This window comes from Artemia sp. Qi Xiang Cuo, chromosome 16 (assembly GCF_049724085.1).
Source record: "Artemia sp. Qi Xiang Cuo chromosome 16, ASM4972408v1, whole genome shotgun sequence".
Taxonomy (NCBI): Eukaryota; Metazoa; Arthropoda; class Branchiopoda; order Anostraca; family Artemiidae; genus Artemia; species Artemia sp. Qi Xiang Cuo.
The window spans coordinates 31,769,997-31,785,203 of NC_142809.1; the positions used below are offsets into that span (position 1 = coordinate 31,769,997).

At 32.7% G+C, this 15,207-nt stretch overlaps 1 protein-coding gene across 2 annotated transcripts in view; it reads right to left on the bottom strand.

Annotated features, from left to right (window-relative positions):
* The window catches only part of LOC148942789 (EEF1A lysine methyltransferase 2), a 142,911-nt gene that overhangs the window by 70,556 nt on the left and 57,148 nt on the right, over window positions 1–15,207 (bottom strand). For both annotated transcript variants that reach the window (XM_089102526.1, XM_089102525.1), the window contains exon 5: window positions 8,325–8,547. In XM_089102526.1, the coding sequence (XP_088958652.1) occupies window positions 8,325–8,547 (223 nt within the window). The remainder of the gene's footprint in view (window positions 1–8,324; window positions 8,548–15,207) is intronic.

A 15,207-nucleotide genomic window follows, 5' to 3' on the forward strand; every position in this document is an offset into this window, starting at 1 on the left:
TTAGAATTGAACTTTAAATTTCTTTATGTCTTTGTTAAATAAAGAACTTAAGTGGAAGATTTTTGTTTTCTCTGGTTAAATTAGAATTGAATTGTGTTCTATGTTAAAATTCAGAAGAGAACTTGAATTCTTCTTCACTTCGTTGAGAAAATTTTAAATTGAACTAGAACCTTCTGTCTTCCGGGAAAATATTCACAAGTATGGTATTACTTTTTCTATCTTCCACTGAAAAATTTTGAATTGAAATTTAAATTTCTTTATGTCTTTGTGAAATAAAGAACTTAAGTGGAAGATTTTTATTTTCTCTGGATAAATTAGAATTAAATTGTGTTCTTTGGTAAAATTCAGTAGAGAACTTGAACTTTTCTTCACCTCGTTGAGAAAATTTAAAATTGAACTAGAACTTTGTATCTTCCGTGAAAATATTCACAAGTATGGTATTACTTTTTCTATCTTCCACCGAAAAATTTAGAATTGAACTCTAAATTTCTTTATGTCTTTGTGAAATAAAGAACTGAAGTGGAAGATTTTTGTTTTCTCTGGAGAAATTAGAATTGAATTGTATTCTTTGGTAAAATTCCGAAGAGAACTTAAACTTTTTTATCTTCTGTGAAAAATTTGGAACAGTATTTTAAATTTTTCATCTCTTCGAGACAGATCTGAACTAAAGTGGAAATTTTTTATATTATTTGGAAAAACAGAAATGATCAATGACTAATTTCTTTTTCATTGACAAAATTCAGAAGAGAACTTGAAGTTTCCTTGACTTCTTTGAGAAAATTTTAAATTGAACTAGAACTTTTTATCTTCCGTGAAAATATTCACAAGTATGGTATAACTTTTCCTTTCTTCCACTGAAAAATTTAGAATTGAACTTTAAATTTCTTTATGTCTTTGTGAAATAAAGAACTTAAGTGGAAGATTTTTATTTTCTCTGGAGAAATTAGAATTGAAGTGTGTTCTTTGGTAAACTTCAGAAGAGAACTTGAACTTTTCTTCACTTCGTTGAGATAATTTTAAATTGAACTAGAACTTTTTATCCTCCGGGAAAATATTTACAAGTCCGGTATTACTTTTTCTATCTTCCACCGAAAAATTTAGAATTGAACTTTAAATTTCTTTATGTCCTTGTGAAATAAAGAACTGAAGTGGAATATTTTTATTTTCTCTGGTGAAATTAGAATTGAATTGTGTTCTTTAGTAAAATTCATAAGATAACTTGAACTTTTCTTAACTTCGTTGAGAAAATTGTAAATTGAACTATATAATTTTATCTTACGTGAAAATATTAACAAGTATAGTATTAGTTTTTTTATCTTCCACCGAAAAATTTAGAATTAAACGTTAAATTTCTTTATGTCTTTGTGAAATAAAGAACTTAAGTGAAAGATTTTTGTTTTCTCTGGAGAAATTAGAATTGAAGTGTGTTCCTTGGTAAAGTTCAGAAGAGAACTTGAACATTTCTTCACTTCGTTGAGAAAATTTTAAATTGAACGAACTTTTTATCTTCCGTTAAAATATTCACAAGTATGGTATTACTTTTACTATCTTCCACAGAAAAATTTAGAATTGAACTTTAAATTTCTTTATGTCTTTGTGAAATAAAGAACTGAAGTGGAAGATTTTTATTTTCTCTGGTGAAATTAGAATTGAATTGTGTTCTTTAGAAATTCAGAAGAGAACTTGAACATTTCTTCACTTCATTGAGAAAATTGTAAATTGAACTAGGACTTTTTATCTTCCGGGAAAATATTCACAAGCATGGTATTACTTTTTCTATCTTCCACTGAAAAATTTAGAATTGAACTTTAAATTTCTTTATGTCTTTGTGAAATAAAGAACTTAAGTGGACGATTTTTATTTTCTCTGGAGAAATTAGAATTGAATTATGTTATTTGGTAAAATTCAGTAGAGAACTTGAACTTTTCTTCACTTCATTGAGAAAATTTTAAATTGAACTAGAACTTTTTATCTTCCGTGAAAATATTCACAAGTATGGTATTAATTTTTCTATCTCCCGCCGAAAAATTTAGAATTGAACTTTAAATTTATTTATGTCTTTTTGAACTATTTAACTTAAGTTGAAGATTTTTGTTTTTTCTGGAGAAATTAGCATTGAGACGTTTTACTTGGTACAGCTAAGAGCAGAACTTGAGCACTTCTTCACTTCGCTTAGAAAATTTTATATTGAACTAGAACTTTTGATCTTCCGGGAAAATATTAACAAGCATGGTATTACTTTTTCTATCTTCCACCGAAAAATTTAGAATTGAACTTTAAATTTCTTTATGTCTTTGTGAAATAAAGAACTGAAGTGGAAGATTTTTGTTTTCTCTGGAGAAATTAGAATTGAATTATGTTCTTTGGTAAAATTTCGAAGAGAACTTGAACTTTTTTATCTTCTGTGAAAAATTTGGAACATTATTTTAAATTTTTCATCTCTTCGAGAAAATATTCACAAGTATGGTATTACTTTTTCTATCTTCCACCGAAAAATTTAGAATTGAACTTTAAATTTTTTATGTCTTGGTGAAATAATGAACTGAAGTGGAAGCTTTTTATTTTCTCTGGTGAAATTAGAATTGAAGTGTGTTCTTTGGTAAAATTCAGAAGAGAACTTGAACTTTTCTATCTTCTATGAAAAATTGAGCCTGCTAGTAGTATCATTATCTCTAAAACTCTTTTTCTTACATCTCTGACCTTTTTAATAGATATTCTGAACGTTTGACGTTCTAGCATACCCTAAAAATAATGAACACTTAACAAAATAATGTATAAGATATTTTTAATGAAATAACGGCATGTAGAATATTAATATAAAAATACGTTAAATACATTATTATACATTATTAGTACACTTGCGCTTCACTTTCCGTCAATTCATCTTTATATTCATTGATGATATTGTCTGCTAATGTCCTTTTTATTCTGCCTGCGATTTCACTGTCTATTGTCACATTATTTTTACAAAGTTAGCAGTTTTGACATATTGACAAGATATGATTAATGACATTATTGCAGGAGTATGCTTGTCTTCTTCTTGTTCTCTTTAAAATGCTAATACCGGAAAGATGATGATAGGATGTATCAATAGGTAATGTGTTACCAGCAACAGTAGCAAGGAGTTGTCCCCAATCATCTACAATTATTTTTAAGTTTGCATTCTCTTTGAGCACTAATTCCTCTGGTAATGTTACTCTCGCATATCCACCGTTTACACGATTGAAATTCTTGGGTACTCCAAAGATATCTAACTTTTCGCTGTCATGACAATGCCTGTATACCGTTCTAAGAATTTTACCACTTGTGCTTGTTTCATTTTTCGTGTACTTATCCTCATCAGAATTTCACACGACGAGGATTTTTTCATGTGCACATACTTTCGTTGAACAATCCATTTTCACTTTTTTAAAGATTTGAATAGTGTGTTTATCCTACCGCTGCGTAAAAAATACTGATTTAATGCACGCAATAAACTAGGTAGTGTCGATAACCTGCCATAGAGTACCAGTGGGAATGCCGCGTCGTGTCTATGAACAAGCAAAGGGTACGATTGGTAGAGCCGTAAACATATTTCATGTCATTTTAAGATACGTAAAAAAGTTAAAAAAATACTATGTTAAAAAAATTCAAAAATTATTTTTAAAAAATGGGGGGGATGGGGTTCCGGCGGTCTTTGGGGGCTCGATGGGCATTAGGGGGACCGGGGGCCGTTGGGATTGGGGTAGGGGACCTCACGACACTGTTCAAATGGAACTTGTGTATTATAACGACCACAGAGTTTCAACCTCAAATCCTCTTCTAAAACATCTTCTAAATCATCTTTTAAAATGTCTCTAACTGTTTCGCCGAAATAATTCCCTAAAATGCCTAAAACGGTTTCGCCCATTTCAACTTGTAAAATGGGTTTAGGATGGACATTAAGAAAATAACTTGTTCTGAAAAGATATAATAAAGCCTTAAAAAAGTATTAAAAAATATGGAGGGGACTCTTTGAGGGCCCTGGGAGGGCCTTTGGGGGTCTGGGGGGCCGGGTGGGAGCCCGGGGAACCTTTGGGGACCGGGGGGGTCCTTCGGGATATGGGTATGGGGATCGAAGCCCTTGGGGTCGGGGTAGGGCGATCGGGGCCCTTTGGGGTTGGGGTAGAGGACCTCACGACACAGTTCAAATAGAACTTGCTTACTATAACGACCACGCTCAAAACCTCTTCTAAAACTTTTTCTAAAATCATCTTTTAAAATGTCTCTAACTGTTTCTCCGAAATAATTCCCTAAAATGTCTAAAACCGTTTCACCCAAATAATCCCTAAAAGTAATCTCAGCGTGTTCCTTTTGTTTTTGGCATCTCTGTGCTTTCACATTTCAAATTTCTAGGAAACCCTTTCCTACGTTAATCTCTTAATCTCATAAATGTTCCTCGCTACACTATTAAGGTTTCGTTAGAATATCAATTTATCTCTCCGACTTAAAGCTCAGTGAAGCCGTATTTAAAAATAGAATTTCTATCTCTTTAGACTCCCACATAATTCCAAGATAACAAGTGATGTCATTTCTAATTCCTGACACTAAAGATCAATGAAGCCCTATTTAAAAAAAGAATATTAATTTTTCTCTCTGACCTAAAGAACGTTTATCCCTCAGACCTAAGATTAAAGAAGCCATAATGTTTCTTAATTCCCCTTTCGTGAATCAATAATTCCCCGCCGATTCTGTAAATCAATTTCTCAGGTTATGTTAGCCTAAAGATCAAAGAAACCATAATGTTTCTTAATTCCCCCTTCGTGAATCAATACATTCCCCTAGCGATTATGTAAATCAAGTTGTCAGGTTAGGTTAGCCTAAAGATCAAAGAAGCCATGTTTGTTTCTTAATCCCCCTTTCGTGAATCAATAATTCCCCCGCCGATTAGGTAAATCACCCTCATGTCATTACACGTGGCCAAACAACAACAGATCGATTGACCTTGACCCCCATTAGACTCGATCGATAATCCTTGAACAAATTATGTAAAAAAAGTTCTCCCTAGGGACTCTATGCCCATATTAGGAGCCCCGTCACGACCTTTACCCCCCTTTCTACTCATGTCAAATCATGTTTAAATTAGAGCAATGCATGGATTTTCAATAAGCACAATTACAGAGTCCAAAATAGGGTCATCAGGCCAGACGCATCGTCATACGAAGAGAAGCTTAGCCTAAAGAGCTACGATTGAGTGGCACGGAAGCCTTCCTCGTATTTAGGATTACCCTGAATTTGACATTAAAAACTAATGAAATTTAAAACTTGGGCAATTAGGTATTGCTGTACCTCTCTTTATTAGCTAATTACATATCTGATCCGGCTGATTATGCATCTGATACAAATACACAAATGTAGATTACCAAAATAAAAAAATCAAATACATAATGAAGTTCCTTCCTACCTCCATCCACCTCTTTTACTTAGACATATAGACATTTGTCATCTCTTTAAAATTATGATCGTTTAGACCTTATCACTATTTGACCTTAATATATAAATTACAGATCTTCTTTCTTAAAAATCTATTGGAAAGCAGTATGACTGTCCTGAATCAAAACAGCCAAGAACGTATTTAGAGGGCAACCCCACGCTTATTTATGGTAGCCTCTGTTCGTCTTAAGTTTGACTCGATCGTTTAACTAATTTGTCCTTGTTTGGGTTTCACTTCTTTATTGATAATAATTGCTGCGTTTGCTTCAAGATGCTCAAACTGCAATAGACCTATAGACATGTTACATCTTGTCGGAATCAGGAAAAGAAATTTTCAATCTGTGTGAGTGGAAGGCCCAAAATAGGGTCTTATAAACCGTTCCCTTTTAACATTACTCTCAAAACTACAAAACACTTTTTTTTATACAGTTGAAGATAATTTCTGAAAAGATACTGTCAAGACAGTGAAGGCGCATGAGAGCAGGTTCCAGGGGGGGGGGTCCCATTTGGCTTTAAGTTTGTGCGAACTAATTTTTTTTCAAATCTGTCAAACAAAAAAGAAGAAAAAGAAAAGACCATCAAATTCACAGTCATTAAAGCGCTAGTTTTTTTTAGTAGAGCATAAACGGCACTCTCCCTTTGAGTATGGGGGGAGGCTGGCAACATTATACTTATGTATGGTAATTTTGGTTCCTTTTTAAGTTTGACTTCTTATATGGCTTTATTTCTCCTCATTCTTTTTAACGGTCACTCTTTACATTTTGTTGAAAACCGTTGAGTTTTTTTTTTGTCTTTTTTTATCTTAAAAATTAATATTCTACCGCTCTACATGAATATAAGCACAGGACTGAAAATCAGTCAGCTAGACATTTCTCTATTTAAAAAAAAGGAGCTATAAACAAACACACCATTTCAGCAGCATGTTTTGACTTCGCATCCCTCCCAAATATGTTCTTAAATGTAAAAAAAAATTAGAAAACGTCCTTTGATATTGGAAAACAGAGCTGGGCATTCTTTTATCTGTTCAGATTCCGAGCCAGCGGATGATTTTAATTTCTGTAAAGAATAGTTGACGCTGCATTATTTGCAAATGGAATAATTTTCACTCATTTTTACAACTTTATAGAGGCGTGTTTTTTAATTAAGGTCCGTTTGAACATAAGTACACATCGAAAGATTATTTTAAAAAAGTAAACTTATTTTCAAAAAGTGTATACTTTAATCTATTTTTTGACATAGTTACTAAGTTTTTGAAGCACTTATTATGCGTCTCAACTAATTTTAAAGTAAAGTATTTATAAGAACTTGCCACCGGCTCCAATAACCAAGAGTTCACTCCTGTTTTTACGTCATCTTTTTAACGGTTGCCACTGAGGTGACAACCGGGTTGAACTGGAGACGAAACATGGGTTTCACATATCACGGCCAAATCGAGGCAACAGAAAATGGAATAGAAACACACACACTCCCTTGAAAATTTGAAGGCCGAACATCTTCTTTCCCAGCGCAAAATCAGGGCGTCGGTGTTTGGGAATAGGCATGGTGGTTTTTTGGTCGACTTCGTGCAATGGAGGAACCACTATCAATGTAGAAGCATACTGCCTAACCCTCAGAAAGCTCCGTAGAGCGATTAAAAAAAACACGAAACAAACAAACTTGGCAAGCTGACAAAGAAAATTGTCCTTCTTCATAACAACGCAAGACTTTACACTACTGGTCAGACCCGCAATTTGTTGGACGATTTGGCTGGGACGTTTTAGATCACCCACAATATAGTCCTGATCTTGCGCCGAGTGGTAGCCATACATTTCTCCACCTCAAGCAACACCTCAGTGGTAAACAATACAATGATGATGACGACGTAAAAACGTAAGTGAATTCCTGGTTAATGGAACAGACGGCAAGTTTTTATAAAGAGGTTACTTCAAAATTAGTTGAGAGGTATGATAAGTGTTACAACAAACTTGGTAACTATGCTGTTAAATAGAGTGAAACATGTACTTTTTGAAAATAAATTTACTTCTTTTAAATAATCATTCGTTGTGTACTTTTGATCAAACGAACCCTAATTAAAAAACACGCCTCATACATACATACATATATATATATATATATATATATATATATATATATATATATATATATATATATATATATATATATATATATATATATATATATATATATATATATATATATATATATATATATATATAGCATAGTGTTTAATTACCAATTTTGGTGTACTTCATCCCCTTCCCAAAATAAATAAATAAATAAGGGTTTTTTTTAATTTCACAATTTTAGTATACAACTTAACCGAACTCCCACTCCCTGAGATTTAGTCATGATAATTTATCATTATTTTTGCCAACAATCTTTTTGTAGCTGATTATATGCTAAAGAAGCGAGTGAAACAATTTTAAAGAAGGTGGTACTACAATAAAAAAAAGTATCCGTTCATTTTCGAGCTAATGACTACTTTGTAGCCTAATTTGGTCCGGGTCCATCAAAGGCGGATCTAGAGCAAAATCATGCGGGGGGGGGGGGCAATGTGATAAGTGTACTAATAATTAGCCAATCGACAAGTTTATTTCAAAAAAAGGCCAAACAAAGAGAAAAAACCAAATGAGGGTGCCAGAAAAATCTTGGGGGGGGGGGTCCCCCAGCCCCTTGGATCCACTCCGGAGCCCAATGTTGATTTCGCAGATTAAATGGAATGAAAAGGAGTGTGTGATTAAGACTTCAACTCAACGACTTTGACAGGATTCTACGGTAGTGTAATCTGTCCATAGAACTACTCCATTTTGATAATAAATCTTGACAAGAAGATGAAAAAAATAGAAAAAAATAAATATAATAATCTCACTCACAAGGGAGAAAACTTTGTACAATTTCTTCCAATGTCCAATTACAAGTTGCTATTAGGAAGAAGCTGTTAGGCAACATAATACTGTGAATATTTTCCACATATTTTCCTCTGGCCTCGACAGCATTGTCAGATAAAGAAATAGCATCATATGTTCCTTTATCCAATATTAATCCAAATTTATTTCCTTTGAAGAGGCTGCTAGATTTCGACAAAATATCGCACACCTAAAGTACAATAATAAGATAAAGACATGAAGAGTAAATTATTGCTACTTAGCGCACTATTGTCATCCTATACATGTAAATTTTGTTACTTAGCACACTGCGGTCATTTTACACATGTGATCACTTCCATTATCTTATGAGTCTTCCCCAACCAATGGTACTTGAAATCTTTATCACTTTAAAGTTTCCCGATTCGAATAGCTTTAATTTTAAGATTTAAATAAGAAAAGGTCACAACAAATTATAGTGTACAGGTGAATAACGTGGCTTTACTTTGTTATGAAGCAAATAAATGTTGGACAGAGTAGGAACTTTGTTGCCAATTAGGTTATTTCATTCCAATTCTGGACTGTCCAGCTCCTTGCCTATCTCCCTGGAGGAGGGAACAAGGTAGCTTAGGTATACCCAAACGCAAATTATGCCTGGAGGCAAAACCCGCTGAAACTCCAATATGATAGAAAATCCCGATATCCGATTCCTTGTACGTTGACAAGTAACAATCAGACGCCTGTATCGAAAATAGCAAATAACGGCGCAAGATATCTAAGAAAACTGAACTAATTAACTTTAAGCTATAAATGAATTGACAACATAAAAGCAAAAGAAAAGATGGCGTCACTGCTTTGGACTTAAACATGAGTCAATATAGTAATCGCACTAATTAAAGGGTTTACGCATTATTACTATGGATATAGCGTGGTGTACCCCGTCAGGGTTTTGAGATGAAAAAATAGCAAACACCCAACAGACAATTTTTGAGCCAGGTCCTTCCTGGCTCAAATATCTGGGACAGATCTTTCGGTCCGTCCCTCTCCCATAGCCAGCTGAAGAAATTGAAGATAGTCCTGAAATTTCTTTTGTTTTCCTAATAATTCCCCTATTTTAGCATTTTTTTAGCCCCCCCCCCCTTCTTCCCCAGATACAAGTCTATCGTCCGTGCCTGTTTTGAGCTATAGGTTCTGAATAATTTTAGGTGCAAGTCATGGCAAGCCAATTGTTTTCACTTCCCACAAAAGAAATACTCTTCAGTTAATGACAGGCGAAACATATCAACCAGAGGAACTTGTTCACTTCCAAATTTGTTGACAAAAAAAATTACGATTCAAACCACGACGATATCTTCTTTGGTCATTCACAACTTGTGATCCGAGTTTCATCATTTATTTAAACTGCAAATTGCGCTAATAATGGAAAACTAATAAAATTCATTAAAGATTTGAACTCCATAGACAATAATAACAAGCAATGTCACTTTCCTTAAAAAAAAAAAACACCTGTTTCTGTAGTTCTACAGGTAAATTTATTTTTGGTAGTATGAATAAATGGAACCACTTAGTGATCAGTAATTATGATGATGAAAAGGTGGGACTAAAAGGAAAAACACCGTTTTTGGCGCTGCTGTTTTTGTATTATCCAGGTTGCAGCGGTAGCTAGCAACCTAGCAAGAGACGATCATGTCCAATAGTAGAAAGGCCTCAGAAGGTCCGAATGGGGCAACAAATATGGGCATAGAGTCCCTAGGGAGAACACGTGGTTAATGGGGTCAATGACCTCTTTTTCCAAGGTCGATTTGTTGTTGTTGTTGTTTTGGCAAAGTGCATGCTCGAGGCGAATGTTATGAGTTTCCAGAAATAGAAAACAGTTAGATCACGTGTTTCTAAGGGGAATTATTGATTCAAGAAAGGGGAATTAATTTGTTGTTTCTAAGGGGAAGGTGGGGAAGAGATATATTGATTGCGTAATCGAAGGGAGAGAATTCCCGAGAAATTGATTACATAATCAGTAGAACCCTATCAGAAGGTCATGACGGGAGTCCATATATGGGCATAGAATGACGTAATCAACAAAGGACAAATGGATTTCTGAGAAATTGATTACATAATCGGTAGAACCCTATCAGAAGGTCATGACGGGGGTCCATATATGGGCATAGAATGACGTAATCGACTAGGACAGTTGGATTTCTGAGAAATTGATTACATAATCGGTAGAACCATATCAGGAGGTCATGACGGGAGTCCATATATGGGCATTGAATGACGTAATCGACTAGGACAGTTGGATATCTGAGAAATTGATTACATAATCGGTAGAACCATATCAGGAGGTCATGACGGGAGTCCATATATGGGCATTGAATGACGTAATCGACTAGGACATGACACAACACATGACACATGACATAAGAATGACGTAATCAACTAGGACAAATGGATTTTCTGAGAAATTGATTACATAATCGGTAGAACCATATCAGGAGGTCATGACGGGAGTCCATATATGGGCATTGAATGAAGTAATCGACTAGGACAGTTGGAATATTTCAGTAGTGGTTTATCGTGGTTTACCATTTCACAGTTACATTCTCTTGATTTTTCAAAGTTCATTTTCGATTTCTTTCGTTGAAATGTGAGAGTTGGAATATTTAAATAGTGTTTTGTCGTGGTTTACCATATCACAGTTACATTCTCTTGATTTTTCAAAGTTCATTTTAAATCTCTTTCGTTGAAATGCAAGAGTTGGAATATTTCAGTAGTGTTATGTCGTGGTTTACTTTGTCACAGTTACATTCACTTGATTTTTCAAAGTTCATTTTGAATTTCTTTCCTTGAAATGCAAGGGTTGGAATATTTCAGTAGTGGTTTGTTGCGGTTTACCTTGTCACAGGTATATTCTCTCGATTTTTCAAAGTTCATTTTGAATCTCTTTCGTTGAAATGCAAGAGCTGGATTATTTCATCCAGCACCCATAAAAGTTTTTGTGTGTGTGTAAGTTTTTTTGTGTTTGTAAGTTTTGTGTATGTGTAAGTTTTTGTGCTTGTGTAAGTTTTTTTTTGTGTGTGTTATCTTTTGTATTTGTGTAAGTTTTTGTTTGTGTGTAAGTTTTTGCATTTGCGAAAGTTTTTGTTTGTGGTTTTATTTTTTTTTGTGGTGGTTAGTCTGTGTTTGTGTGCAATTTTTTGTGTTTTTTTAAGTTTTTCTTGTGTGTTCAATTTTTTGTGTGTGTTTTATTTTTTGTTTTTTCTTTATTTTTTTTGTTTTTTTAAGTTTTTGTGGTGGTTTAAGTTTTTGTGTTTTTGTGTAAGTTTTTGTGTGTGTGTGTAAGTTTTTTTGTGTGTGTAATATTTTATGTGTGTGTAATTTTTTATGTGTGTTTGAGTTTTTGTGAGTTTTTTATTTTTTGGTGTGTGTGTAAGTTTTTTGTTTTATCTGTAGTTTTTTTGTGTGTGTGTAATTTTTTTTTTGTGTGTTTAAGTTTTTTTTGTGTTTTTTTAATTTTTTTTGTGTTGTTTATTTTTTGTTTTTTTGTGTTAGTTTTTGTGTGTGTATAAGTTTTTTTGTTGTTTTTAAGTTTTTTTGTTTGTGTTATTTTTTTTGTTTTTGTCAGTTTTTTTGTGTGTGTAAGTTTTTTTTGTTTGTGTTTAATTTTTTTTATGTCTGTAAGTTTTTGTGTGTAATTTTTTTTGTGTGTGTGTAAGTTTTTTTTTGGGTGTTTATTTTTTTTTGTGTGTGTTAGTTTGTTTTTGTGTGTGAAATTTTTTGTGTGTGTGTTAGTTTTGTGTTTTTGTTTAATTTGTTGTGTGTGTTTATGTTTGTGTTTGTTTAAGTTTTTTTGTGTTTGTTAGTTTGTTTGTTTTTGTTAGTTTTTGTGTGTGTGTTAGTTTTTGTGTGTGTGTGTAAGTTTTTGTGTGTGTGTAAGTTTTTGTGTGTGTGTGTGTAAGTTTTTGTGTGTGTGTGTGTGTAATTTTTTATGAGTGTGGTATTATTTGTGTGTTTGTAATTTTTTTTGTTTTTGTTTTAGTTTTTTGTTTTTTTTTAAGTTTTTTTTGTTTTTGTAAGTATTTTTTTTTGTTGTTTAGTTTTTTGTGTGTGTAATTATTTTTTTGAGTTTGTTAGTTTTTGTTTGTGTTTAAGTTTTTGTTAGTTTGTTTTATTTTTTTTTTGTTTGTGTAAGTTTTTTTTTTTGTGTGTGTAAGTTTTTGTGTGTGTGTGTAAGTTTTTATGTGTGTGTAAGTTTTTATGTGCGTGTAAGTTTTGTGTGTGTGTAAGTTTTTTTTTGTGTGTGTAAGTTTTTGTGTGTGTGTAAGTTTTTGTGTTTGTGAGTGTAAGTTTTTGTGTGTGTGTAAGTTTTTGTGTGCGTGTAAGTCTTTGTATGTGTGTAAGTTTTTGTGTGTGTGTAAGTTTTTTTGTTTGTGTTAGTTTTTGTGTGTGTGTGTTTTTAAGTTTTTGTGTGTGTGTAAGTTTTTTTATGTGTGTGTATGTTTTTGTGTGTGTGTGTCAGTTTTTTTGTTTGTGTGTGTAAGTTTTTGTGTGTGTGTAAGTTTTTTTTTGTGTGTTAGTTTTTTTGTGTGTGTTGGTTTTTGTGAGTGTGTAAGTTTTTTTGTGTGTGTTAGTTTTTTTGTGTTTGTTAGTTTTTTTGTGTGTGTGTTAGTTTGTGTGTGTGTGTGTGTTTAAGTTTTTGTGTGTGTAAGTTTTTTTGTGTGTGTGTAAGTTTTTGTGCGTAAGTTTTTGTGTGTGTGTGTGTAAGTTTTTGTGTGTGTGTAAGTTTTTTTGTGTGTGTAAGATTTTTTGTGTGTGTGTGTAAGTTTTTGTGTGTGTGTGTGTGTGTTTGTAATTTTTTGTGTGTGTGTTAGTTTTTGTGTGTGTGTAAGTTTTTGTGTGTGTTTAACTTTTTGTGTGTGTGTAAGTTTTTGTGTGTGTAAGTTTTTGTTTGCGTGTAAGTTTTTGTGTGTGTGTAAGTTTTTTTTGTGTATGTAAGTTTTTGTGTGTGTGTAAGTTTTTGTGAGTGTTAGTTTTTGTGTGTGTAAGTTTTGTGTGTGTGTAAGTTTTGTGTGTTTGTTAGTTTTTGTGTGTGTGTAAGTTTGTGTGTGTGTGTGTGTAAGTTGTTGTGTGTGTGTAAGTTTTTGTGTGTGTGTAAGTTTTTGTGTGTGTGTAAGTTTTTTTGTGTGTGTAAGTTTTTGTGTGTTTAAGTTTTTGTGTGTGTGTAAGTTTTTGAGTGTGTGTAAGTTTTTGTGTGTGTGTAAGTTTTTGTGTGTGTGTTAGTTTGTGTGTATATGTGTGTGTCTGTTTGCTTGTGCGTGTATGTTTTTTTGTGTGTTTAAGTTTTTTTGTGTGTGTGATAGTTTTTGTGTGTGTGTAAGTTGTTTTGTGTGTGTATTATGTTTTTTGTGTTTTAGATTTTGTTTTTTTGTGTGTAAGTGTTTGTGTGTTTGTGTTACTTTTTGTGTATGTGTGAGTTTCTGTGTGTGTGTGTAAGTTTTTGTGTGTGTAAGTTTTGAGTGTGTGTTAGGTTGTTTACGTGTACAAGTTTTTGGTTGTGTGTAAGTTTTTGTGTGTGTGTACGTTTTTATGTTTGTGTTAGTTTTTTTGTGAGTTTGTTAGTTTTTGTGTGTGTGTGTGTTAGATTGTGTGTGTGAATGTTTTTATGAGTGGGTTACTTTTTTTGAATGTGTAAGTTTTTTTTTGTGTGTGTAAGTTTTTTGTGTGTGTGTGTAAGTTGTTTTTGTTTGTGTAAGTTTTTGTGTGTGTGTAAGTTTTTTTGTGTTTTTAAGTATTTTTGTGTGTGTGTAAGTTTTTTTTGTGTTTGTTTTAGTTTTTGTGTTGGTGTGTGCAATTATTTTTGTGTGTGTGTTAGTTTTTTTGTGTGTGTGTAAGTTTTTGTGTGTGTGTGTAAGTTTTTATGTGTGTGTAAGTATTTGTGTGTGTGTAAGTTTTTGTGTGTGTGTAAGTTTTTTTTTGTGTGTGTAAGTTTTTGTGTGTGTAAGTTTTTGTGTTTGTGCGTGTAAGTTTTTGTGTGTGTGTAAGTTTTTGTGTGCGTGTAAGTCTTTGTGTGTGTGTAAGTTTTTGTTTGTGTGTAAGATTTTTTGTGTGTGTAAATTTTTGTCTGTGTGTGTGTGTCATTTTTTTTGTTTGTGTAAGTTTTTGTATGTGTGTTTAATTTTTTGTGTGTGTGTGTTAGTTTTTTTTTGTGTTTGTGTAAGTTTTTGTGTGTGTGTAAGTTTTTTTGTGTGTGTGTGTTTTTGTGTGTGTGTAGGTTTTTTTGTGTGTGTAAGTTTTTGTGTGTGTGTAAGTTTTTGTGTGTGTGTAAGTTTTTGTGTGTGTGTGTAAGTATGTGTGTATGTGTGTGTGTAAGTTTTTGTGTGTGTTAGTTTTTTTGTGTGTGTGTAAGTTTTTGTGCGTAAGTTTTTGTGTGTGTGTGTGTAAGTTTTTGTGTGTGTGTAATATTTTTTGTGTGTGTAAGATTTTTTGTGTGTGTGTGTAATTTTTTGTGTGTGTGTTTGTAAGCTTTTGTGTGTGTTTCAGTTTTTTTGTGTGTGTAAGTTTTTGTTTGTGTTTCACTTTTTGTGTGTGTGTAAGTTTTTGTGTGTGTAAGTTTTTGTGTGTGTGTAAGTTTTTGTGTGTGTGTAAGTTTTTGTGTGTGTCTGTAAGTTGTTGTGTGTGTGTAAGTTTTTGTGCGTGTAAGTTTTTGTGTGTGTAAGTTTTTTGTGTGTGTAAGTTTTGTGTGTTTGTTTGTTTTTTTGTGTTTTTAATATTTTTTGTGTTTGTGTGTTAGTTTGTGTGTGTGTTTAAGTTAATTTGTTCTTTTAAGTTTTTTTTTATTTGTAAGTTTTTTTTTTTGTGTAATTTTTTGTGTGTTTAAGTTTTTTTGTGTGTGTAAGTT